Below are 26761 nucleotides of genomic sequence, written 5' to 3' on the forward strand. Positions count from 1 at the left end.
AATTTAATTATGTAATTTCTTTTGCTGGTAACTCTTAAGAGCCAGACAGTGAAAGGGCTGAATTGATAACAGTTAATGGTATATTGCACACAATACAGTTTATTATCAGAGTGACTATTCATTTCAAAACCAGTTTAAATACACTCAGTTTTAGCAAGGTCCCACATCCCACAATACAACATTAATCACTTCACAGTCAAACCTCAAGACCATCTGAACACAGCATGGGTAGTGAGCCTGAAAACATATTAAAGAGCAGGGCCACCCAATGCTGACTCACTACCTCAACTGTCCACTCACGACTGTGTTACCACACCAAGTACATGCACAAAGCAACAGTCACGTGTCAGAAAAGCATTGTCAGTGGGCAACAGGACACATCCAAGCTATTGATAGCTGGCAGTAACACAATATATGATGTTTGATGAAGCTAATCTATAAAGTTACGAAAAATGTGGCAAAGATTGACAAATATATTAACCTGGGAGGATATAAGATCCTCACAACTTCTTAATGCTATTCAAGCTTATGTCATCTATATTTAATAAATTAAATTATTATAAGGAGCAGTGAAAAAGCTTCTGTTTGAGAGCATTGCTGCAGCACACATGCAATGTAGCAAGACTCTGATGCAGGTAAATAAGTGCTGACATGTAGGCAAGGGATTAGTGTGGCATTCGTGTCTTTCCGGCACGCTTGAAGTAAATGTGGAAACGTAAACTACGACCACATTATTACCAAATGCATCAGAACAGACCAACATGCTGTTACTCTTTTCTTGGCTGTTGAATGTCAAACACTGGTAGACATCCATTTGAGAATGAAGAATTTGTCTGTGGCAGCATATCTGTCCGAAGCAGCCGTTGTGAAATGGTGCAACAAGGGTTGATGTTGCTTCATGATAACACACGTCCCCATATTGCAAATGTCATAACAAAGAAATTAAGCCAACTCAAATGAAGGACACTGGAACACCCGCTCTATGATCCTGAACTCTCCCCATGTGATTATCATGCCTTTGGTGCCTTAAAAAAGGCACTGGAGGGTCGACAATTCCTGTTGGATGAGAATGTGCAACAGGCGGCTACAGACTTCTCCATAAGCAGGAAAACATGTTTTACCAAATGAGTATTTTGAACCTGGTGCATCGGTAGGACGATTGCCTCAATGTTCGCGGTGATTTTTCGTGATTGGCATACCAGTTCTGAACTGTACAGCATTCAAACAGAAACTTTTTGATTGCCACTTATTATAAACTTGTTCCTTTGAAAAAAAAAAAAAGCTGCTGTCTCTTCTGTTTTGCTATATAATTGATATTTATCTGCCATTAATAACTTAATATTTACTTAATTACAATGGTATTTTTCAAAGAAAATATTTTTTACGTCTTTAAATACTGAATCATATTTAGAGTACATCACTATGTGATACTACTTCAAAACATACATTGCTACCTGCCATATAGCTAAGAGAACGTTTCAATTCCTGACTCTAGAATTTCATATAATTTACAGAAAGAGTTGCCAATGAAGTATGTTCTTAATTTTCTTTTGAATTTGTGTGGATTCTCAGTTTTTTGCTTCATGTCAGTCAACAAGTCCCCATACATCTTCTCAGCAGAGACATAACTCCATTCTAAATTCTGAATGAGGAGCAAAATCTAAACAAAAATTGTTTTTGAGTCTTGTACTGTGACTGTGTGTGTTGTGGTTTGGCCAAAACGTGTTCTTATCAACAGCAACAAAATCATTAACGAGGAAATCCAAGAAAAGACTTCTGCAAGTTGTACAGTTGTTAGTAGTAATAGTAGTAGTAGTAGTAGTAGTAGTAGCAGTAGCAGCAGCTTTATTCATCTGTCGATCTCTTTTTACAAGGATATTGGATATGTCAAAGTATTTACAAGTGTAGGCCAGTTTAAAATAAGCTAATTCGTATACACATACATTTAAAGACTTCTAGTTAGAGTCAATCATTAGATTTACTCCTGATATACAATACTTTTTTTACAAATAACTTATTAAATAAGTCATACTGTTCACTCATATGTCACTGTACTGCAACTTCCCATTTGCTATCCTGAAAAACTGAGACAGCATCCCTTCGTAATGAGTGAGATGAGATGTTGAGCTCAGAAAGAGGAAGACGTGTTAGTATTGTGCTATGCATAGCTTGGGGGTAAGTATTTCTAGAAAGGAAAAAGAAGGAAAAATAACAAAGTGAAGGAGTTATGTGGAATGTTGGATGTTTTATAATAATAATAATTATTATTATTATTAATAATAATAATAATTATTATTATTATTATTATTATAAAACATCCAGCATTCCACATAACTCCTTCACTTTGTTATTTTTCCTTCTTTTATTATTAATAATAATAATAATTATTATTATTATTATTATAAAACATCCAGCATTCCACATAACTCCTTCACTTTGTTATTTTTCCTTCTTTTATTATTAATAATAATAATAATTATTATTATTATTATTATTATTATTATTATTATTATTATTAATTGTATTTTTGCAATTTCTTTAATCTCTTTTTGGTAATTTATTGTACAGTTTTATTCCTTGGTAGAAAATGCTGTTTTGAGTTTTATGTTTATTTTTTCTTGGTAAATGTAGGTTGAGTCTAGCTCTTGTTGCATGGTCATGGACAGAGCTGTTTGTGCAGTAATTATCAATGTTGTTATTGATGTGCACAATTGACTGGTAAATGTATTCACATGGAGCAGTTAAAATCCCCTATGTTTTGAACAGATCTTTACAATGAACCCAACTAGTATTTTTGGTTGTTATTCTTATGGTTCTTTTCTGGAGTTTGAAAATTGTGTTCATATTTTGTGCGTTTGTTCCCCAAAAAAAGAATTCTGTAGCTAAGAATTGAGTGTACATATGAATAATATGTAACTAAAAGACACTGCATGTTACACACTGATGATAGGATTCTAAGGGCATAACATGCTGATGACATTCTGTTTGCAAGTACCTTTGTGTATTCACACCACTTTAACTGAGAATCAATATTCATTCCTAGAAATTTTGCATTTGTTACACAGTCTGTAGAGGTTCCAGCTACATTTAATTGAACATAGTCATTTTTCCTCTTCAAACTGAAATTCATGGCATTTGTTTTCTTTATGTTCAATGTCACTTTATTGCCTGTTGACCTATCATCAGCTTCCTTGAGAGTTTCATTTGCTATTTCTGCAAGGAGTTCTCTTGTTTTCTCAGTGACTATAATATTGCTGTCATCAAGTGAAGCGCATTTTTTCACCATGAGTAACACTACTTGGAAAGTCATTGATGTACGTCAGGAATAGTATTGGTCCTAATATGCTACCTTGCGGAACACCCATATTAATGTATTTTGGTTCTGATGAGTGTTTTACTAAATGTTTAGATCTATTTGAAGTATGTGTTATCTCTACTCTTTGTGCCCTATCTGCTAGGTATGATTGAAACCAGTCATTAGTTATCCCTCTTATTCCTAATGCTTCCAATTTATTCAATAGAATCTTGCGGTCGACTGTATCAAAAGCCTTAGAAAGATCCAAAAATATGCCTGTGACACTCATCTTTATCAAGAGCATCAAGTACAACTTTTGTGAATTCTACTATGGCTGACTCCGTATTTTTGCCACTTCAGAAACCAAACTGTGATTCTCTTAAAAGATTGTCTTTATTCAGGTAATTCATTAATCTGTCTTTCATAATTGCTTCTGTTATTTTTCCACCTGTGCCTCAAGTAAGTTTACACACTGTACTTCATTCAGTGTATGACAATTAATGTCAGCTAGTGCTAACAGGGTGTCTTTATTGCTGGTTTGAATCTGCATCATATGAGTCTTTGTAAAATTAAGACTCAAAATATTAGCATTGAACCACTCATGGGCATACTCAGCTATCATTTGAGCTCTCTCTCCTAATATTATATTTGAACTCTCAGTATGCTTGTATTATCAGCAAACATTACAGTTCTTTTAACTGGCCTTTAAAGTCATTGCTAGATTGTTTATGTTGATTAGAAATGATGATATGTTCTCTATGCCTGAGACATATTATGTAATGAAACCATCTTATTTCTGTTATGAAGTTAAGGAACCGTCCAAGCAAAGCAGATATCATTAATGTTATAACTCTTTAGTATATTTTTGGAACCCACAGAGTCAAAGGCTTCAGCAAGTTTACAGGATATACCAACAGGATATTTTTCTTGTTTAGCTCTGCTGGTACTTAATTTGTAAGTTCTTGCATTGTTTGATGTATGGAGAATCCCTTACAAAAATCAAAGAGGCACTTAACAAGTTCTCCTCAGTTAAGCAAGTCACATCATTTATGAGCAATTCATAGGGCAATTTTTCTATTTTTCAGAGTCGGGAAAGAAAGATGATGATGGTCTGTAATTAAGTATGGTTTGCTTATCTCCAGTTTTGTAGATGGGTGTTACTACAGTATATTTAAATCTGTCAAAAAATATACTCTGATTCAATGCTCGGTTACAAATATGGCTTAAGAGTAATCCTATCAAGTCAGCGTAAGATTCTGATTTTCTGCTAGACCCATTATCATAGCCAGCAGAATAAATTGCTACTTTTTAATAACTGATGAATTCTATAATCCCATTAGGGATCCATCCATAAAGTTATGAGAATTCAGCCGTAACCAAACTGTGTCTGCTGCTAATATGTTGGCTGTCAAATGTTCAGTCATTCTTGGAGCTAGCCTGAAAGACTGACAGTAAAGTGCTCCCATCCATCTTAGAACTGGTATGCACATGTGAACACAGCAAATTATTTTGGAAGTAAAACCACATGAGCAGCAGAGATTATATGCTTCCATGACTCCTACATCAAGGATGTTGTTTCATAAATTCTGGTTGACGGTGGAGCAGTACCATTATCAGTGAGAGTTAACTATTGTCAAAGTTAAAACTGTCATCAAGATTTATTAAATAATTTGACAAACATACATTAATAGCTTCCCTGAAAACACAATATTAAAAGGATGTTCTCACAGTCCGTATTGTGGCTTTCGTGCATGCACTACTTGGCCATAGCAGAATTAGCAGACTGTAACAGCTGTGTGTAATATCAATGCTCTGCCCAACATTTTTGAACTGTGGAGAAAGTATGTTCAGTAATGTAAAAACCAAAGTGACAGGAATCTTATACATGCCTGCCTTCCATAGAACCAAGCATCCTTCACTGAGCCAACAACCACAGCTATCTTAATGGTGCTAGTAGAAAAATAACCTCGACTTTTATGTTTAGAGAGTATACAACCTGACATGTGGAATAATCGGGTCTACTGGCGTATGTTTGTGTCGCTCTGGCACAATATTTCGGCCACGTAACTCATTGCCTTCTTCAGGTGCTACCTGAGACTGCCGTATTGGAGGATCTTGTCCAGTATTTATGCCAAGAGGGCGCTGGGTGCTATCTTTACCATCCGCGCACGCCTGGCGCTGCTTGTAAGGTGTTGTCTCTTCCCCGGTGCTCCCTCGGACATCCACGTCCAACTTGTTCGCCATCTGTGGCAGCTCTCTGAGGCTCGCCCTGTGTCGGGCATTCCATTCACAGTCCGCGCCCGCCTGGTGCTGCTCCTGAGATTTTGGCCCTTCCCTGGTGTTCCCACGGACGTCCGCACCTGGCTCATCATGGCAGCTGTCTGGGGCTGGACCCGCGTTTGGCATTCCGTTTTTGGTCTGCACCTGCTTGGCTCTGCTCCTGAGGTGTTGGCACTTCCCTGGTGCTCCGACAGACGTCTGTGCCCGCCTCGTCCACCATCTGCAGTTGTGGCAGCTGTCTGAGGCCCGTCTCGCATCGGGCACTCTGTTCGCGGCCCGCGCTCACCTGGCGCTGCTTGTAAGGTGTTCTCTCTTCCCCAGTGCTCCCTCGGACGTCCCCGCCCGACTTGGTCTCCATCTGTGGCAGATCTCTGAGCCCTGTCCTTTGTCGGGCGCTCCGTTCGCGGTCCGCGCCCACCTAGCGCTGCTACTGAGATGTTGGCACTTACCCGGTGCTCTGACAGTCGTCCACGCCTGGCTCGTCCATCATCTGCAGTCGTGGCAGCTGTCAGAGGCCCGTCCCGTGTCAGGAGTTGCGTTCACAGTCCGCGCCCGCCTGGCGCTTCTCCTGCGTTGTTACTACTTCTTGAGGAGTTTCTAGGTTCCTTTCGTTGGGCTCTGATAAGCTCCAGAGCCGGACTCCACACTGAGCTGAGCTGGTAACCGCTGTCTTGGTTTATTGGTTGTCTGTGACCTTGATCACAATGGCCTCCTTTATGACACCGTCCCAAAATCTTGGCATCTGTGTTACAATTTTGGTGTTGTTGTAGTCCATTGAGTGACCGAGCTCCAGACAGTGCTTCGGTATGGCAGATTTGGTTGCCTGTCAAAGTCTGGTGTGCCTCTGGTGTTCTTTGCACCTGATGTCCACCGTCCTGGTTGTCTGGCCAGTGTATGACTTTCCACACTGGCACGGGATGTTGTAAATGCCTGGTTTACGTAGCCCCAGGTTGTCCTTCACACTCCCTAGCTTTGTCCCAATTTTGGAGGGTGGACAGAAGATACTCTTTATATCATATTTTGAAAGAATTCTGCTGATCTTTGGAGAAATAGGTCCAGCATATGGCAGGTATGCCACCTTCTTCGCCTCCTCTGGCTCCTCTTCTGTACCCTGTGGTTGGCTGGTAGCACGAAGTGACCTTTGGATGTCTGTGGAGGAGTATCCATTTCTGCTGAACACCAGCTGTAGATATTCTATCTCTGTGGCCAGACCCTCCGTATCCGACAGAGCCCGAGCCCTGTGAACTAATGTTTTCAAGACTCCATTCTTCTGTGCCGGGTGGTGGCAGCTACTGGCTTGAAGGTATAAGTCAGTGTGGGTGCGCTTACGATACACACTGTGCCCCAGAGTGCCATCTGCCTTCCTCTTGACCAGGACATCCAAGAATGGGAGCTGTCCATCCTTCTCTAGTTCCATAGTAAATTTTATACTTGGGTGGCATGAATTTAGATGTTCCAAAAAGGCATCTAGCTTCTCCCTGTCGTGGGACCAAATGATAAAAGTGTCATCGACATACCTAAGAAAGTGCTTGGGTTGGTAAGTGGCTGATGCAAGTGCCTCCTCTTCGTACCTTTCCATGAAAAGGTTGGCTACCACTGGTGATAAAGGGTTGCCCATTGCCACTCCTCCCGTTTGTTCATAAAATTGACCACCATAAAGAAAATATGTTGGAGGTCAGTACATGCTTGAACAGGTCGAGCAGGGCACCATCGAACTTCTTTCCAATGATATTGAGTGAATCAGTGAGTGGCACTCGTGTGAAGAGCGACACCACATCGAAACTGACCATGATGTCAGAGTCCGCGGTGTGTAGCTGCCTTAGCCATTGTAGGAAGTCCTCAGAGTTCCGAATGTGGTGTGCACATTTGCCCACATATGGTGGCAATATCTTCTTCAGGTATTGTGCAGTGATGTATGTCGCTGCGCAGATGTTACTGACGATAGGTCAAAGAGGGACCCCCTCCTTGTGTACCTTGGGGAGTCCATAGAGTTTGGGTGGTACAGGTGCTTTGGGATGAAGCTTCTTGATGACTTGTTCAGGTAGACCTGTCTCCTTCAGCAACTTCCGGGTCTTCTTGTCCACCTTGTCTGTGGGGTCGCCATCTAGTGGTTTGTAAGCAGTGTCTTCCAGAAGTTGTTGAACCTTCCTATCGAACTCCAACTTGTTTAAGATGACCGTGGAGTTACCCTTATCAGCTGGCAGAACTACAATGCTGTCATCCTCCTGTAGCTGCCTGAGTTCCATCCTCTCCTCACTCGAGATGTTGGATTTGGAGGGCTTCGTCCTGGTGAGTGCCCTGCAGGTCTCCCTGCAGATCTCTCCAGACACGTTGGAAGGTAGCTTGTTGACGACTTGCTCAACCGAACTGATGAAGGCTGCAATAGCTACGCTTTTGGGAGTCACTGCAAAATTGAGGCCCTTGCTGAGTGCTTTTGAGGTGGCCTCATCGAGCTGCTTGTTGCTCAGGTGGACCACTGTCCGTGTGTCCCCATCCTGTTGTACCTTCTTGTTAAGGCGCTCAAACTTGGCCTATTGACATGCTGTTGATTTCCTTATGTGCAGTTGACAGCCAGTAAATTATGATCAGAAGCCACATCTGCCCCTGGGAATGTTTTGCAGTTTAAGATTTTGTTTTGACGTGTCTGTCGTTTGAGCATCATCTATCATGATTCTTAAACAAATTAAATTTCATTATATGCAAAATTCTATCAGGTAGCTTCGTCTTTCATCCATCCCCCCCCCCCCCCCCCCCCCCCCCCCCAATTCATGTTTTCTTGCTATATTTCCTTGTCATCCTTTTCCTGTCATGGAATTCCAGTCCCACTTCAGAATTAAATTTTCATTTCTCTTAACTATCTTAGTAATTTCATCTGTGCAGAAGCATATAAACTGCTACTGCTGTGCAGGGTGGTAGTTTGTCTATTTAGGCTGCAAAAATGTGTTCAGTATGCCATCCATAGTAGCTTACCCACACATTTCTATTTTCTTCTTCATTATTACACCTGCTTTCGCTTTTCCCACTTCATTTTGCATCTATAACTCTTCATGTACCTTACCAGAAGTTGTGCTCTTCCTGCCACCACACTATACTAATTCCTTCTATATCTAACTTCAACCTATTCTTTTCCATCTTTAAATTCTGTAAGCTACTTGCTGCATTAAGAGATTGCCCATTCCACCCTCTGATCCATAGAATGCCAGTTTGTTTCCTAATGGCAGCATTTTCCTAAGTAGTCCAGTTTTACCTTCTTAATATTTTACCCATCTGTACACTAGAGCTGCATGCCCTTGACAGAAGTAATGGCTGCAGTTCCCCCTTGTTGTCAGCCATTTGTATGGCTTATGTTACAAAGCCAGATCACCCAACCGTTCGAACCCCAAGTTTTTCTGGCCTCTCAGTAGGAAAAGTGGGGGGGAGGGGGGGGGGGGTGGAAGTGGAATATACAATATAATACTTCTAGTTGTGAAATAATACAATGAAAAATAATAATTTCATCTCACAATATTATCAACCATACTGTTGCATATATCCACAATGTTGTCACATATTGATGATGATTGTCTTTATCATCGTATTAAGGTAGTACTTAAACAAGACATTACATATCAAGTGTCTTTCACAGAAATCAAAGACAAAAATAGAAAGTTAATCAAAGTACCAACAATAAAATGTTGCAATCTACAACTTCAAGTAATTCTCTAATTCGTACTTTACCCACCTTCCAGCTTCCATTCTTGTGCTGCCACTGCTCACCCCAATGACTAAAAGTAACATTTCAGAAAATAAAATGGAGAATTGGTTTGTTTAGATATAGTGGTCATTTCTTTGGACCTCAATGAAGTGATCATTAAAGATGTTGGCACATTTTCATTAACAGATGAGAACAATAACTGTCATTATTTATAAATGTACTTGCACTAAATTCACTAACATTTGTGAAAATCACAAAAAATTCAAAAAAAATGGACCAGTCAGAACTCAAAGGGTTTGTAGAGTAGTGAACCACAGGATTGTAGAGAGTTGCTACACATGTACACATGTAGTCCGTAACAGTGTCGTCACCTGTGTGGTAGTGTGGTATCCAAAAGGTAAGTGTGTGTGTGTGTGTGTGTGTGTGTGTGTGTGTGTGAGAGAGAGAGAGAGAGAGAGAGAGAGAGAGAGAGAGAGAGAGAGAGAGAGGCAACGGATAAATAACGATTCCTCGGGAAACCAACATTGCTCATGAAATGATTGGAATGAAAAGAGGATTGAATGTGGTGAGGAGCAACTAATGAGTCTATGTCCATTCAGTGTAGACACACTAGGGGAATGAAATCCATCTTATCCGTGTAGCTGTACCAAACTATACCGCAGTTCGATCCGTGATGCTGCTTGGTAATGGGTGCGCATCTGTCCACATCAAAGATTCTATGCAATCTGTGACAGGCAAAAGTGATAATGCATGCTTGCACTTGCCTGTATGAGCATGCAGGCATGCCCCCCCCCCCCCCTCCACACACACACACACACACACACACACACACACACACACACACACACACACACACACACACACACACACCATTTCTTCATCTTTCCATATCCAGAAAGCACAAAATCCCCCTGCGGGTTCGGGTAAGAATAGGCCTGCGGTATTCCTGCCTGTCTTAAGAGGCGACTAAAAGGAGTCTCAAAAGTTTCGGCCATATGTGATGGTCCCCTCTCGGGCTTGAGCTCCATCTTTCTAAATTCTTCCAAAGAGCGAGCCAATTGGGGAAGTGCGCCTTGCATGGTGCACTGTATCCGTCATGCGTTGAGGCCTTTAGCCAGCTATCTCGTCGTCGCAATGCTGTCCCGCTCATTTTCCATCTCATGGGCGAGGATACCTTCCTGGGTGCGATTACCACTATGCACTGTGCAGTGTTACTTTTTGTTGCGACGATGACCTTCGACATCTTTGCACCTAAGATCCAGCACGGTAGCCAGTCCATTGTGGTGGGGCCGCCATGTACCCTGTTGGTTGTAGCCCCCTGACAACACAGGGATCGCTCTGCTGATGCCTGCACCGTTAACTCCCCATGTATGCCAAGGAGTAGATGCCTATCTCCTTGGGGCATCGGGACTCCTGGCATTGGCCATACTGCCAGGTGGCCCTTGCCGAGGCTGGGTGGCACCCGTGCGGAGGGCCCTTGGTCGGAGTGGGTGGCATCAGGGCGGATGACCCGCAGTGAAGCATGGTACATCATCTCTCGCTGGTGGCCAGCCGCCAGAAGTCTCTAAGCGCTCTCGGGCTCAATTTAATGCTCAGAAGTACGATCCAAAAACGTTCCCCTCCCTGGCCACACCGTGGGAGGAGTGTAAGTCTCAGGATGGCAGTGACAATTATTCGCCCCAGTTCCTAGTTTGTACGAGAGCTGATGGGGAGTATTTCATGTCCACAAAGCCTCAGTTGTTCGTAGAGCATTTAGAGGACAAGTTTTGGGAGGTGGAGGGTTTGTCCAAAATGCGCTCTGGGTCAGTTTTGATAAAAACGGCATCCTCTGCCCAGTCACGAAGGTTACTTCCCTGTGACAAGTTGGGGGATGTTAACGTTACCATCACCCCACATACGAGTTTAAATATGGTCCAGGGTATTATTTTCCATAGGGACCTACTTTTGCTGTCTGATTACAAGCTGCGCGCCAACTTAGAGCGTCGAGGTGTGCATTTCATCCGGCGCGTTCATCGGGGTCCGAGGGATAATCAGGTTACTACCGATGCCTTCATCTTAGCCTTCGAGGGTGATACGTTACCGGAGAAGGTCAAGGTGATACTCTACTGGTGTGATGTCAAGCCCTATATCCCTCGCCCAATGCGGTGCTTCAAGTGCTGGAAGTTTGGCCATATGTCTTCCAGCTGTACTTCCAGCCTCACATGTCGAGATTGCGGACGCCCATCGCATCCCAATAATCCATGTGCTCCCCCTCACATCTGTGTCAACTGTGGAGAGCATCATTCACCTTGCTTGCCAGACTGCAGGATCCTACAGAAAGAGTGCAAAATCATGGAATATAAGACCCTGGACCGACTGATCTATAGTGAGGCTAAGAGTAAATATGATTGACTACATCCTGTGAGAATAACATCTTCCTATGCCACTGCTACAACAACCATGCTAGCCCCATCAGTTCTGAGAACTCCCAGCCGGATCGACGAGCCGTACAACTCCACATGCCCCCTTGCCCGTGGGGGGCTCTACCGACCCTGCTGCTCCTGCACCATCTACCTCGGGAGTAACACCCTCCCATTCCTCAGGGACGTCCGTCCCCATTTCTAAGCCAGAGAAGCGTCCACCTTCTTCAGCTTCTCACACTCGCAAGGGGTCCCTTGGGTCCCTCCCTTCCCAGGTTTCCACAAGCGGGAAGGCTGACTCCCGACAGTGGCATCAGTGCCCACAACCAGCTGGTTGCAGGGCTTCGCGATCCTCCTCCGTCCCGGAGACTGAATCGGTGAAGCCCTCCCAGTCAGTGAAACCCAAGGAGCAGCGTGAGAAGTCCAAGATGAAGAGGTCTAAGCCCAAGGAACTCGCGGTGGCACCCACCCCATCGCAACTTTCCAGCTCTGCGTCTGAGGACGAGGTGGATATTCTAGCGTCCACTGAGGACCTCAATCTCACCAGTCCCTCAGACGCAATGGATAGCACTTGCACAGGTGCTCAGTCGGAGGCAGCAGGTGACCCAGCGGCATAATCTGCCTCCCCAGTCCCTTCACGCCTTTCTCAGCCATGGATATCATCATCCTCCAGTGGAACTGCAGTGGTATCTTCCACCATTTTGCTGAGCTCCGACAACTTCTCAGCCTTCACCCTTTCCTCTGCATTGCTCTTCAAGAAACTTGGTTTCCGGCAATGTGAACCCCAGCCCTCTGTGGCTATCGGGGTTATTATAGGAACCGGGCAGCTTATGAAAGGGTATCTGGTGGTGTCTGCATCTACATCCTTCACTCTTCACGCCCTTCACGGCGAGTCTGTCCCTCTACAAACACCTTTAGAGGCTGTTGTTGTTCAGGTGTGGATGCCACAGGCTGTTACTATCTGCAGTCTTTATCTTCCACCGGATGGTGATGTCCCACAGCATGTCCTGGCTGCACTGATAGCCCAATTGCCGCCACCTGCCTGTTACTGGGCGACTTCAACACCCATAACCCTCTGTGGGGTGGGTCAGTGGCAACAGGTCGAGGCACCACCGTTGAGCATGTATTGACACAGCTCGACCTTTCCACTTTAAATGATGGTGCCTTCACACATTTCAGTGTGGCGCATGGCACGTACTCAGGCATCGGCCTTTCAATCTGCAGCCCTAGCCTCTTACCATCTGTCCAATGGAGTGTACATGACGAACTGTGTGGTAGTGACCACTTTCTGTCACTGCTACAGCGTCACTCTTCTGGGCGCCGTTGCAGATGGCTGTGAATAAGGCTGACTGGGACTTGTTCTCCTCCATGGCCGCTATTGCGCCTCTTTCTAATGAAGCCATTGATGTGGTGGTTCGCTCGGTCACCACCGGCATCGTGACTGCCGCAGAATCTGCCATTCCCTGTTCTTCTGGGTCCCCTCGGCAGAGGACTGTGCCTTGGTGGTCGCCTGCGATCGCCTAGGCGATTAAAGATCTCAGGCGGGCACTCCAGCGTCACAAGCGGCATCCCTCATTAGAAAACTTCATTGCCTTGAAATGGCTCTGTGCACGGGCCCGCTGCATCATTCGCCAACACAAGCAGGAGTGCTGGGAACGGTATGTCTCCACCGTTGGCCTCCATATCTCTCCATCGCAGGTTTGGGCCAAAATTAGGCACCTCTATGGCTATTGGACCCCTGTCAGCACCCGTGCCCTCTCACTGAATGGAGCAGTTTGTACTGACTCTGACGTAATTGTAAACCACTTAGTAGACCATTTTGCTCTCAGTTCCGCTTCTGTGAATTACCCAATGGCCTTCCGCTGCATTAAAGAGCGGTTGGAACGTTGGAGCCTTTCATTTCACACCCGCCATCCTGAGTGCCCTAGCCGCTTGCCCTGATACAGCTCCCGGGCCAGATCGCATCCACTGTCAGATGCTGCAACACCTCTCAGTGGACTGCCAGCGATGCCTCCTCGACCTTTACAACCGTATCTGTGTCCAAGGTGAGTTTCTGTCGCAATGGCGAGAAAGCATTGTTATCCCCCTTTTGAGACCTGGCAAGAACCCATTGGAGGTGGACAGCTACCGCCCCATTATCCGGCGGTTGAGTTGGGTACTCGAGTCTCGGGGCCTTCGGCTCCGTCTCACGGTGAGTTCCGTAAAGGCTGCTCTGTCGCCGACAATCTGGTGAACCTGGAGTCAGCCATCTGTACGGCCTTTGCCCGCCGTCAGCACCTCGTCGCTTTCTTTTTCGGCATGCGGAAGACGTACGATACGACATGGCGCCATCACATCCTCTCTACGCTTCATGGTTGGGGTCTTCGGGGTCCACTGCCGATTTTCCTCCGAAATTTTCTGTTGCATCGTACCTTCTGCGTGCAAGTCGCGGCGTCCCATAGTTCCTCCCGAGTTCAGGAGAACGGGGTACCACAGGGATCAGTCCTAAGTGTCTGCCTGTTTATAATTGCAATTAACGGGCTCGCTGTGGCGGTGGCAATGTCTGTCTCAGCTTCCTTGTATGCTGACAACTTCTGTCTCTACTATAGCTCCTTCGGCATTGCAGCTGCTGAACGTCAGCTACCAGGCGCTATCCACAAGGCGCAGTCTTGGGCTGTAGCGCATGGCTTCCAGTTTTTGGCTGCCAAGACCTGCGTTATGCATTTCTGCCGGCGACGAACAGTTCACCCTGAGCCACGGCTTTATCTTGCTGGCGAACTTCTTGCTGTGGTGGAGACACATCGGTTTTTGGGTGTGGTTTTCGATGCCCAGTTGACTTGGCTCCCACATATTCGGCAGCTTAAACAGATGTGTTGGTGGCATCTTAATACTCTGCGATGCTTGAGCCACACCAGCTGGGGCGCCGATTGATCTACCCTCTTACGGCTCTACCAGGCATTAATCCAGTCCTGTCTGGATTATGGGAGCCTGGCTTATTGTTCAGCATCCCCATCTGCATTGAGGGTACTGGACCCAATCCTTCACAATGGGATCCGACTTGCCACTGGTGCTTTCTGGACCAGCCCTGTGGACAGCATACTTGTGGAGGCAGGTGTCCCTCCACTGCGGTTACGGCGCCAACATTTACTGGCCGCTTATGCTACACATGTTTGTAGCTTGCCCGGGCATCCTAATTATCGTCTCCTGTTCCCTGAGTCGGTCGTCCATCTCCCAGAACGTCGGCCCCAGTTGGGTTGTACGATCGCGATCTGCGTCAGAGAGCTTCTCTCCGGGCTTGGGGTCTTCCCTCTTCCACCTCCTTTCCGGGCCCCTCTGCGTACACCCTCGTGGTGTGTGCCCCACTCATGCCTTCGGCTCGAATTGGCACAGGACTCGAAGGACTCGGTCCCTCTGGAGGCCTCCCGCTGCTGCTTTCTTTCCATCCTTGCCATGTATCAGGGTTCTGGCGTTGTTTACACTGACGGTTCGATGGTTGCTGGTAGTGTCGGTTATGCTCTCACTCTAGGGGACCACTATGAACAATATTCATAGCCGGCTGGCTGCAGCTTTTTCACTGCTGACTGCTGAGCTGGTCTCCACTTTCGTGCCCTAGAGTATATCCACTCCTGCTCAGGTGAGTCCTTTGTTATCTGTAGCGACTCCCTGAGCAGTTTACGAGCTATCGACCAGTGCTTCCCTCACTCTCGTCTGGTGATGGCTGTCCAGGAGTCCCTCCATACTCTTGCCCGTTGCGGCCGTTCTGTGGTCTTTGTGTGGGCCTCTGATCATGTCAGCATCCCGGGCAATGTTGTGTCTGGCCAAACAGGCCACCAGTGAAACAACTCTGGACATTGGCCTCCTAGAGACTGATTTGTGAGCAGTCCTATGCCGCAAATTTTTTGCGCTTTGGGACGCTGAATGGTGCGATCTGACCACACCCAATAAACTCCGAGCTATCAAGGAGACGATGGCTGTGTGGCGGTCATCCATGCGAGCCACTCGCAGGGACTCTATTGTCCTTTGTCGGCTCCGCATTGGCCACACCTGGCTGACACACAGATATTTACTGAGCCGTGAGGACCCGCCTCTATGACGCTGTGGGGCAGCTTTGACAGTGGTCCACATTTTGTTGGCCTGTCCACTTTTAGCTGTGCTCAGGCAGACATTGGCACTGCCTGATACGCTCCCTGCCCTTTTAACAGATGACACTGTCATGGCAGGCTTCGTTTTGCGTTTTATTCGGGCAGGGGGCTTTTATCACATAATCTAAGTGTTTGTCTTTTTTGTGTTGAGTCTGGCCTTTGGCCTACTGTTTTAGACTGAGTTTTTAAGGTGTTTCTTGGTGGTTGGCTTTTCCTTTTTTGTCTCTATGGTTGGCCAACCACTGTCACATTCTGTGTGATTTTAATCCTTTTTCTCTGATCTCTGTCTAAGTCTTTCTTGTCCTATGTCGTCTGTTGCCACGTCCTTTATCCGTTTTCCTTCTGTGTGGGTGTTTGACGTTTTGGAAAAAGGGACCGATGACCGTCGCAGTCTGGTCCTTTTAATCCCACAAACCAACCAACCAAAGCACAAAAACTGTATACCGTAGTTGACACATCAGTGGTAGTGGCCTTCCTGACATGTTGAGCAGCAGAATACAGTGTTTTCAGATGAGTTTTATTTCAGCCTGTCCTACAGCAAAATTATGATGCTATCATATGATTACCACATGGCAGCTTCCAGTGTTGAGTGACATAGCAGGTAAATGCAAGGTTCGATAATTTTGGTCCCATTAAATACAATGTGCTCTCTTAACTGCTGTGTACTGAGGAAAATCTGAACAGCTACCCTCAGGGATGTAATTTCAGTTAGCACAATACTGTGCCCATGAGATGGGGAATGGGCAAACACTCTTCAAAGAATGGCAGGTACCGCAGAATCCATAGTATGCATGTTTCATTGTCACTCAGTTTGTCTATAATGGTGTTGGCTGCTGAATCGTTCATTGTGATTCTCAAGGAACTACTGCTGATGCTTCGTAGACCTGCATACAAATGGGTTTACCTTAAATTGTCAAAGTACATACGCAGATCGTCTTTTATTCCATGCTATGTCTTTAGAGGCAGACAAATGTAGCACATGTAGTCAAAACAATTCTGAATCCTCAAAAAGTCCGGTAATAACTTGTAGACTATCATGTTTCTTATTTGTAGCATTACGCTTCTTAAAATTGTGTGTATCCTTTTCAGTGTTGCTTTTTTCAAAATAATTATTCCACAGAAAATAATTCCAATTTTCATCAAAAGAATATCTTTTACAGTGATAATTTATTGTAAATAAATTAACTTAATTAGAATTTGCAGGTAAATAACCCACATTGTTGTTATTATTTACACTTATTGTATGACACCAATAGATAATAAAAATAAATAATTATTTCACACACTCACGGTTCCCAAACAGTACCAGTATGGCCACAATTTACTGTCGTTGTTGTCATCTTTATTCTGAAAACTGTTTAGATGATCTTCTCTGTGCTAATCTATCACGTGCAAGGCTCTTCATCTCTGCATACCCATTGCAGCTTACATCCATTTGAAGCCGCTTATTGTAGTCAAACCTTGGTCTTCCTCTTTAGTCTTACCTGACCACACTTCTCTCCATTCCCAACCTGATTGATTCCTATATATCTCTGGATGCATTTCTGCCGTCAATTTCTTTTCTCTTCACTTCGATTCTATACCTTCAGATACTTATTCGATCTACACATCTGTTCTTCAGTATTCTTCTGCAATACCTAATTTCAAACTCTTGTATTATCTTCATGTCTGAACTATTTATTGTTCACATTTCGGTTCCATATAAAGCTACAAGCTAGACAAATACCCTCAGAAAAATTTTCAGACATTTGCATGTCGTGTTTACAAATTTGTCTTTTTCATAAATGCTTTTCATGTTTTTGCTAGTCTGCATTTTATATCCTCTCTGATATGACCATCATCACTTATTTTGTTGCCCAAATAACAAAACTCACCTACTACTTTTAACGTCTCATTACATAATAAGTTCTCCCTGTGCCACTAGATTTAATTCAACATTTCATTTCCCTCGTGTTGTTGTTGATGTTCATCTTATTACTTCTTTTGAAAACACTATCAGTTACATTCAACTGCTCTTTCTAGACCTTTGCTGTCTCTTACAGAATTTCAATGTCATTTTCCAAACTGTGAAGTGTCTATTTGTCCATTTTAGAAGTATACTATACTTTGTTGGTGAAAAATATACCATATTTTATGGACTAGAAGACGCACTTTTTTCTGTGAAAAATTGTCTCCAAAATTCAGGTGCATCTTATACTTGAAATTAATATAAAAATGTTCAGTGTTTGATATAAATTCCTGCCAGTCTTAAGAATGCTCATATATTCAGTGGTGTTGGAAACCTCTCTCTATGTGGCAGCATTTGATTCAACTGACAGCAGCAGTGCACCCATGCAACGAACATGAGTTGTGGGGATTCATAAGATTGCTAACACGTCTCCCTCATGCCCCACCATCACAAACTCAGAACACTGTGTAGCCTATAATACATCATTGCGGTCTATGGTGCCAATGAACTTCAAAGTGATTTGTGTTATCAGTAGCAGTACAGATCATTTGTTAGTAGCTAGTTTTGTAATGGGGAAAAAAAAATTTAATTGGCAGGCTAGTAGAGAAGAACTGAAAAATTGAGGAAGACTAAATGTGCAAATACCGGGTGGAATGGAAAATGGCTAAAACTAGACGATCACATATTGAAATGGATTCAAGGCCATTGTCAAAATAGCATTGGAATTAATACAAAAATGATTCAAATACCCGCTCGTAAGCTAGCACTCCAGTGGAACTTGACAGACTTTAAGGGTGATGTTAGTTGGTTCTACAGGTTTATGAAGCATCATGAACTAAGCATGTGAGCCAAAAGCAAAATGTCTCAGAAAATTCCACAAGAGTATGAAGAGAAAATATCATCTTTCCACCACTTCAGCATTCAACATCGGGGGGGGGGGGGGGGGGGGGATGTGGGATAAAGTTAAATAGCATATATAGATGAAACTTCTCTGACATTTGATGTGCCAAATAACAGAACTGTTGCTGTGAAAGCTGCTAAAACTGTAACTATGAAAACAAGTGAACATGAAAAAATGCACTACACTGTTGTCCTTTCATGTTGTGGTGTTGATACTAAACTTAATGCAGTGATCTTTTTCAAGTGCAAAACAATGCCAAAACCAGAATGAGATTTTAACTCTGCAACGGAGTGTGCACTGATATGAAAGTACCCAGCAGATAAAAACTGTGTGCCAGACCAAGACTCAAACTCGGGACCTTTGCCAGGAAGTTTCATATCAGCGCACACTCTGCTGCAGAGTGAAAATCTCATTCAGGAAACATCCCCCAGGCTGTGGCTAAGCCACGTCTCCACTATATCCTTTCTTCCAGGAGTGCTAGTTCTGCAAGGTTCACAGAAGCTTCTGTGAAGCTTGGAAGGTACGAGACAAGGTACTGGCAGAATTGAAGCTGTGAGGATGGGTTATTATGCGTCATGCTTGGGTAGCTCAAATGGTGGAGCATTTGCCCGCGAAAGGCAAAGGTCCTGAGTTCGAGTCTCTGTCCGGCACACAGTTTTGATCTACCAGGAAGTTTCAATGCCAAAACCTTCTGAAATACCACAAGGTGGTGGTGTTCTTATACATGACAAGGTTTGGATGGATGGGGCTGTTATGAAACTGTGGATTGATAGAATGTGAGAGAGAAGGAAAGGTGCTTTACTGAACAAGAGTTCTCTTCTTGTGCTAGATCAGTTTAGAAGTAATTTGAGAAATTGTGTGAAAGAGAAACTGAGACATGGATATACACAGCTTGCTGTTTTACTAGCTATTCACAATTGCAATCTCTTGATGTCTCGATAAATAAACCATTTAAAGTGTATATGAGAGAGTAATGGAACAAACGGATGATAGATGAAACCAGAATTCATGCCGAAGGGAGCTTTAAAGCAGCTTGCAATCAAACAAGTGTGTCAGTGGATAAAGCAGTCATGGTCTATAGTGGAAGAAGACATTATTGTTAAATCTTTCAAGAAATGCAGCATAAGTAATACTCTTGGTGGCAGTGAAGACCATTTTATATATGGAGACAACATCAGTGATGATGAAGAGCAAGAAGAACAAGAAGAAAGTTCAGATGATGATTTTTAGAGATTTGAAAGATCAGTTAGGTTTTATGAACTAAAAACATTCTTTTTTTTAGGTATGGCTTTGCAATCTAATAATAAAACTGGTAAAAATGCTATTTTTTAAAACTGCTTAAGAATTAATGTGCATCTTATAGTCCATAAAATATGGTAATGACATGTTGACCATATAAATGATTTTTTTTACACATTCAAAAATTCTTCTTTGGTGTAGGAGTGTGCTCAAACAGATATGATTTGGTTTTTTTTAAAAAAAATATCTGTTGAATTCGTTACATCACTGGATAGAGAGTGGAAACTTTTTATGACCAAATACCTCATTCCTTTCTGTGTTAGACATATTCTAAATTAAAAGGTTATGAGGTGGACTATTTAATCAAAATAAGATACTTGTGATTCAATACTTGGTGCAGATGAGTTTTTATAACTCCATAGCTTCAGGAAAAAAACATAAAAAAATTTAAAAAATATATTAACTGTCAAGTCTTTGTCAGTACAACCATCTGAATCACATAATTTGCATCAGATTTTGAACCACTGGGATGCATTTTTAGTTTTGGAGGAAGAAATAGTTGAGAGTTGACAGACCCGGCGAATAAGGTAAATAGTGCAATATTGAGTTGTTTTTCACAAAATAAATGGCAATTTCATGCTGCCAATTGGGGCAGGAAAAAAAAGAGGTGTGAGTGAATTTAGTGTTCTAGTTGGAGTCTTAAATCCCTTGTCAAAGAAGCCGTTGGTACAACATACACAGTCAATATTGTCTTCAACCTTGTTTTTTTGTGAGTGTATTTTTCTGCTTTGGTGGTGTGGGAGGGGGGGGGGGGGGTTTCACTGATACATTCAGGAGTCTGCCCACGTCTTTACAGAATTATAGAGTAAAACAAAATCTTATCACCACTGTTGCAAGAAAATTGAATTATTGTGTGCACACACATACTTTGCCAATGGTCTTGTTGCAGTTGTACCACCGGTTTCCGTCGGATCACCTAAGTTAAGTGCTGCCAGGCTGGGCTAGCACTCGAATGGATGACTATCCAGTCTGCCGAGCGCTGTTGGCAAGCGGGGTGCAGTCAGTCTTTATGAGACAAACTGAGGAGCTATTTGATTGAGATGTAGTGGCTCCAGTCTCGTAAACTGACATATGGCCAGGAGAGCAGTGTGCTGACCACATGCCCCTCCATATTTGCATCTAGTGATGCCTGTGGGCTGAGGATGACAAGGTGGTCAGTCGGTACCATTGGGCCTTCAGAGGCCTGTTCGGACGGAGTTATACACACACTTCAGTAACAACGGCTAGATTGATGCCACTCAACATAAATATGTAAAAGTCTTCCAAATACAGTCTGATAGATAGGGTTCATGGCAGAGCTGCAACAAAATCAGTGCAGAATCAGAACTCCACTCTGTGTGACTGCCAAACTGTTGAAAATGAACATTTAATAAAAGAAAGTCCAAGATGGAATAATATAGAGGAGACATTGAGTTGCAGACCCACACAAAGGAAAGACTTAAGTTTTCAGCCAAAAGGCCCTCTTCTGAAGTAGAAAACTTACACTCTGCTGGTGGCCAGAGACTATGTGTGTGTGTGTGTGTGTGTGTGTGTGTGTGTGTGTGTGTGTGTGTTCTACTTCAGGAGGAGGCCCTTTGGCCAAAAGATTTAATGTATAGCAGTCTTTTCATTATGCCTGTCTACGACTCAGCGTCTCCTCTCTATGGTGAATAGCAGTCTATCCTTACAACAAACTTTTTGTCAACAAGTGGCCACAAAAACCTTAACAATTTTGTAATCTGTCCTTTTCATAAAAATGAAGATTTGTCATAACCTGTTCATAGAGGAAATATTCAGATGGAGGCAGCTTTCTAATTAAAAAAAAGATGCAAAAACACCTGTCAACACTGGACTGACGATCCAAGTGCTAAGTACTGACAGTTTTACTAAACTGCTTAATATAAATGGCAAGATGCTTCCTTCCTAAAGTAATGTCTAATTCTTTCCTTTTCATTATGAAAACTGAGCTGCAGCTGTAATAACACACACACACACACACACACACACACACACACACACACACACACACACACACACACACACACAAAAGCTGTATCTATAACTAATACAGTATGCAAATGAAGTAAATTCCATGTAAAAAATGCTAGTGGCTCACTAATGCACTCCACATTTTAACACAACACAGTACATTATGTTCTACAAATAATCAAGCTAATTATGTGTTTCAAAACTGTCCATTGAAGGAAACGTAACTGTAGATTTTTGCAGAAAAACTTCCTTTAGATTAATGAATTTAAAGTAAAAGTATATTCTGTAATGGGGAAAAAATTATATGTGCATGTGTGTATGTCCCAACCTCCTCATAAACCACTGGACTGATTACATCTTAATTTTTTGCACATACTACTTTTTGTCTAAAAGTCTGAGATGGGAGAGTACTACGTAGCTCCAACAGTGGTGGATGTGGAGGTGAAAAAGTTTTGGTAACATCTGACATTTAGGCTGTCTTGACTAATTACCATGGTGTGCAGATTGTATGAAAATGTGTTCCACAGCGTGTAGATGCAGATGGGCATTGGAAGCATGATATGGATGTACAAAGGGAAGAGAAGATGAAGAGCAGCAAGAAGAGGAGGAAGTGATGGACAGAGATGGCGTAAGAGGAGAAGGTGGGACAGAGGGGGTTGCAGAAGGAATGGATAGAGGGGGGGGGGGGGGGGGGAGATGGAGTGGATGAACAGAGAGCAGGGGAAGGAGGAGATGGGCAGAGAGAGAGAGAGAGAGAGGGGGGGGGGGCATTGACAGAGAGATGGGCTAGGAAGGGGAGGTTCATGAGGCAAGTGGAAGATGCTGATGGGTAATGGACAGGTAAAAAGGAAGAGGAAGGAGGAGGAGATAGAGAGGGGGGGAGGAGAAGATGGACGGAGAGGGGAAAGGAAAACGTGATCGGAGAGAGGAGGGAGAAGAAAATGGTTATAGAGGGGCAGGAGAAGAAAGAGCTTTTTGTGTGTGTGTGTGTGTGTGTGTGTGTGTGTGTGTGTGTGTGTGTGTGTGTGTGTGTGTGTGTGTGTGTGCTCACACACACAAAATCTGATCAAAAATATCTGTATACGCATTAGTGGTCCTTACTATAGTATGTGTCCACTCTTCGCTTTTATAACGGTTTTTCTGCTGGGGATACTTCCTCTGCTGGGGATGCTTTCAGTGAGGTGTACAAATGTTTTTAGAGGAATTACAGCCTGTTCTTCCTAAAGAGCTGAAACCAAAGAAGGTTGAATGCAGGGTTCTGGAGTAAAGTCAGTGTTTTAAACATTAACTCATTCAAAATGCATTACATTTTGTTGAGATCAGAACTCTGGACAACCCAGTCCATTTCAAGGATGTTTTTGTGCACAAACCATTGCCTCACAGTCACATGAGCAACAGTCAACTCAGATGGGTTGAAATGTCATTGATGGATTTGTTACAATGGTGACACCAATGACTAGTCCACGTTCAAAGTCACTGATTTTCTCCTGACCGACCGTTCTGGTCTTTCTGCTTTTCTACTGACAATGCAATACTCCCTGCCTCCTTTTATAGTGGCGGATCCACTTCTTGTGACATCTAGTAATCAATTCTGCATTACGTAGGGCTGTCTGAATGCTTTTGATGATATGCAAGTGAATTGTGAATTTGCAAAATGACTACATTCCTAGAAGTACATTTTCAGAAGAAACAAAAAACCATTTACTATCTTACTGAAGTGAATATTGCACTAGATTATTGCATGATATGCTACACACATCGAAATTACATAAGACTGTCACTACAAAAGCATGACTTGTACTCCCTTCATGTTCAAATTTTGTTTTAAAAAAGAAGAACTGAAGTCGTTTTTCAAATTAACTTCGGTTGTGTTTGTTATGTAATAAAATTCTGACATATAAAAACATACAATTGTGTTTTCTGTATTGAAAAACATTCAGACTGCGTAGAACAGTAAATCACCCAAGGGAATAAACATACAGGACAAACTTCCAAAGCAAAATTGCAAATTTACCCATTTGTCTTTCTTTCCCAAGCTGCAATTATCTCATAAAATGCTTTGGATTCATTACAGTCTGGAATGTACTTGAGCATTTTGCATATATCTTTAATTTTATTTTTGTTGATTGGACGCACACCGTTTGGATAAGCACGTCTGTGTGATAATTCTGGGATATGTGGACATCCTGGCCCAAGGATGAAAGTATGTAGAATTATTTTCTTTTAGCACTAGAGCTGACTATGTATTCACACATGTCCTTCGCTGTGTAGTCTGTCCACACACCTCAATTTATCTTTTCGCTACTGTGAAGTCCCAATCATTTGACAGAAAGGAGTGTCCTCCGATAGGGAAGAGAAGTATGATGTTCAAAAAATGCCTGTGAGCACTTAAAACCACTAAAAATCTGATGAGTGTGGTGGTCTTATACTGGCCTGGACAGCCATCACAATACAACAAGAGTTCTTGAATACTAGATGAGACACAGGTATTGAAACAGTGGAGGAGAAAACTGCATACCTTATTTGGACTTTTGTTAGCTTGCCTCTTGGTAGATGAGTTAGTTTTCATGTTATGCCCAGAGAAAAGTGGAACTGTTAGTTGACAATAATAATACATGTTCTGAAGTGGTATTTTAGTCAAGCAAACATTTTGCATGCAGTCAAATGTTAAAGCAAGGGAAATCCTCTCTCTCAGTGCATAACTTGGGTGCATCTTCCAGTGTTTTGTAGAACTTTTTGCTGCGACATTTGTGAACTATGAGTTCTGCTGCAGCAACACATTTAGATTGATCATTAAGTGCATTGCTGTTCACTTTAACATTCTTCACACTTAATGCATGTGTCTGCGCTGGGCCTAACAAATCTCAAAAGGAAATGGTCATTGAAATATCTGTAATAATAGTGTTAAAACACATTGCTATCAAGATATTTGACAAGAAACATTTCATGTGTTATTTTTACAGTTAGTTCACTGTTTATGTAGAAAACATCTGTGTTTCCTTACTGGGTTTGTTTAGTTAGAAATGGCACAATACGAGAATGAAGTATATCAGCCTCTTTTGTGTTTCCTGGTTTATGTTTTCCACGTTGGTCTTTAGGAGACTTTCCACTAAGTGGCAACTTACACAATCTCTTTATCCTGGATTTGGTAACACAATAAACACTGGGGAAGGCTTTCTTACATACTTCTATGCCCTTGTCTGAATCTTTAACATAATACTTGAATATAGCTGCCCTAGTACCAGGCTCATCTTCCTTTCCTCTTCATCTTTTTATGGCAATTTTTACAATTTGTCCCTGTAAGAACATATCTTGTTCATTCTTAATTTCAAAATATTTCATGTAATTAACTGCTTCTAACAATGAAGTTTAAGAAATCAAATTGAAACATTATTTCCTGCTTTACAAATGTTTATAAACAATTATTAATATGATTACCAGTCGCGGTAAACTACAGTGATGTGTACAGGAATACTGTGTACAACAACATTGTGAAACAAAATTAAATCCAAATAGATTATCTGCAAGCAGGTCATGTTTGTGTAGGTGAAACTAACTTCCCCATATGAGTTACATGCTCCAACCCTTTAATCTTAGCACATTTTATTGTAGCTGTCTTGTATTCTGCACCCCTTTCGAGTCCTTTCCTCCTTGTTTGGTCATTATTTTCTTCATTTCTAATGAAACCAATACATAAAGCACAGCTATTAGATGGCTTTTTTGTTTTCAGAATATGTATCACAGGTCTACCACACAAACAAAAGTAATATAGACCTTTTACCAACTTAAGTCCTGGACTAAGGCTGTTTTGCTGGTAAACACGAATGTTCTGTTACTGTAAATAATGTAGAGAAGTTACGGGCTAAAGTCATTTTGGTATTATGCAATGTGAATTGGGTATTGGAACATTGCTGTGCCCATAACCCAAAACCTTGGAAATGTAGACTTAAGTTGTTGTACAAATTAACAGTTCAAGTACAAAACTTAGTGTGTCAACCTATTGGCAATGATGCTTGGTGATAAAAACTACTACTGTTTTGTACTGCCCCAACCATGACCATCAATTACACTGTCAAAAATGTTTGTTTTTCTGTTTTCAGGTGATCACTATTTGTGAAATTTCTGTTGATGAAACAGATTATTTCATGGGAGAGCGAGGCAGTCAGAAAGGAAAAGTACCAAAGGCGTTCTTAGAAATAATCAATCCATAAAAGAAATGCAGATACTTGCTCAACTAATAGCAATATTGTCACATAGAGTGCATCCAGTTATGTTATATTTGCCATCAGTAAGAAAGATGCAACAAGTTTTTGAAAGTGCCAGCACAGTGGGTGTGTGTGGCGATGGGGGATCTTTTTTTTTTTGGGGGGGGGGGGGGGGGGACCACTTACATGCACCTGTGTTCAGAAGAGAAGAAAGGTTTTGGATAAATGTAGTCTAGAGCTTTACTGAAAATGTAGTTATAGTAAGATATTTGAACGACAGTTGAGAGAATGGAAAGGAAATAACATTCCACAATCTATTTCTCCATGGGAGTAGCCATGGAGGAATCACCACCTTCATTTCCTATGACTGTTATTACCTTTTGGATTTGTACATGACACTTATATTCATTTGGTCTGTGGGATACTAAACATCACATTAAAAAATCACATTTGTTACACTGGTGTCTACATTGCTGTTGCAAAATCTGCAATACATTCCTTTACTTCATTAAATCCAACAATTATGTAATTACTATGCATAAAATTAATCTACAATATATAGTAATGTAAGTGGGTAACGCCAACTTCTATGAACTATTATCCACAAAAATATTGTTTGGCGTGTGGAAAACCAAATTCCAATAAATTTGT

At 42.5% G+C, this 26761-nt stretch overlaps 1 protein-coding gene across 2 annotated transcripts in view; it reads left to right on the forward strand.

Moving 5' to 3' along the window:
* Positions 1-26249, forward strand: part of LOC126485097 (endophilin-B1) — a 233001-nt gene extending 206752 nt beyond the window's left edge. For both annotated transcript variants that reach the window (XM_050108715.1, XM_050108716.1), the window contains one exon: positions 26006-26249. In XM_050108715.1, the coding sequence (XP_049964672.1) occupies positions 26006-26116 (111 nt within the window). In that variant the 3' untranslated portion in view covers positions 26117-26249. The remainder of the gene's footprint in view (positions 1-26005) is intronic.
* Positions 26250-26761: the final 512 nt, after the last annotated feature.

Source organism: Schistocerca serialis, chromosome 6 (assembly GCF_023864345.2).
Source record: "Schistocerca serialis cubense isolate TAMUIC-IGC-003099 chromosome 6, iqSchSeri2.2, whole genome shotgun sequence".
NCBI classification, from domain to species: Eukaryota; Metazoa; Arthropoda; class Insecta; order Orthoptera; family Acrididae; genus Schistocerca; species Schistocerca serialis.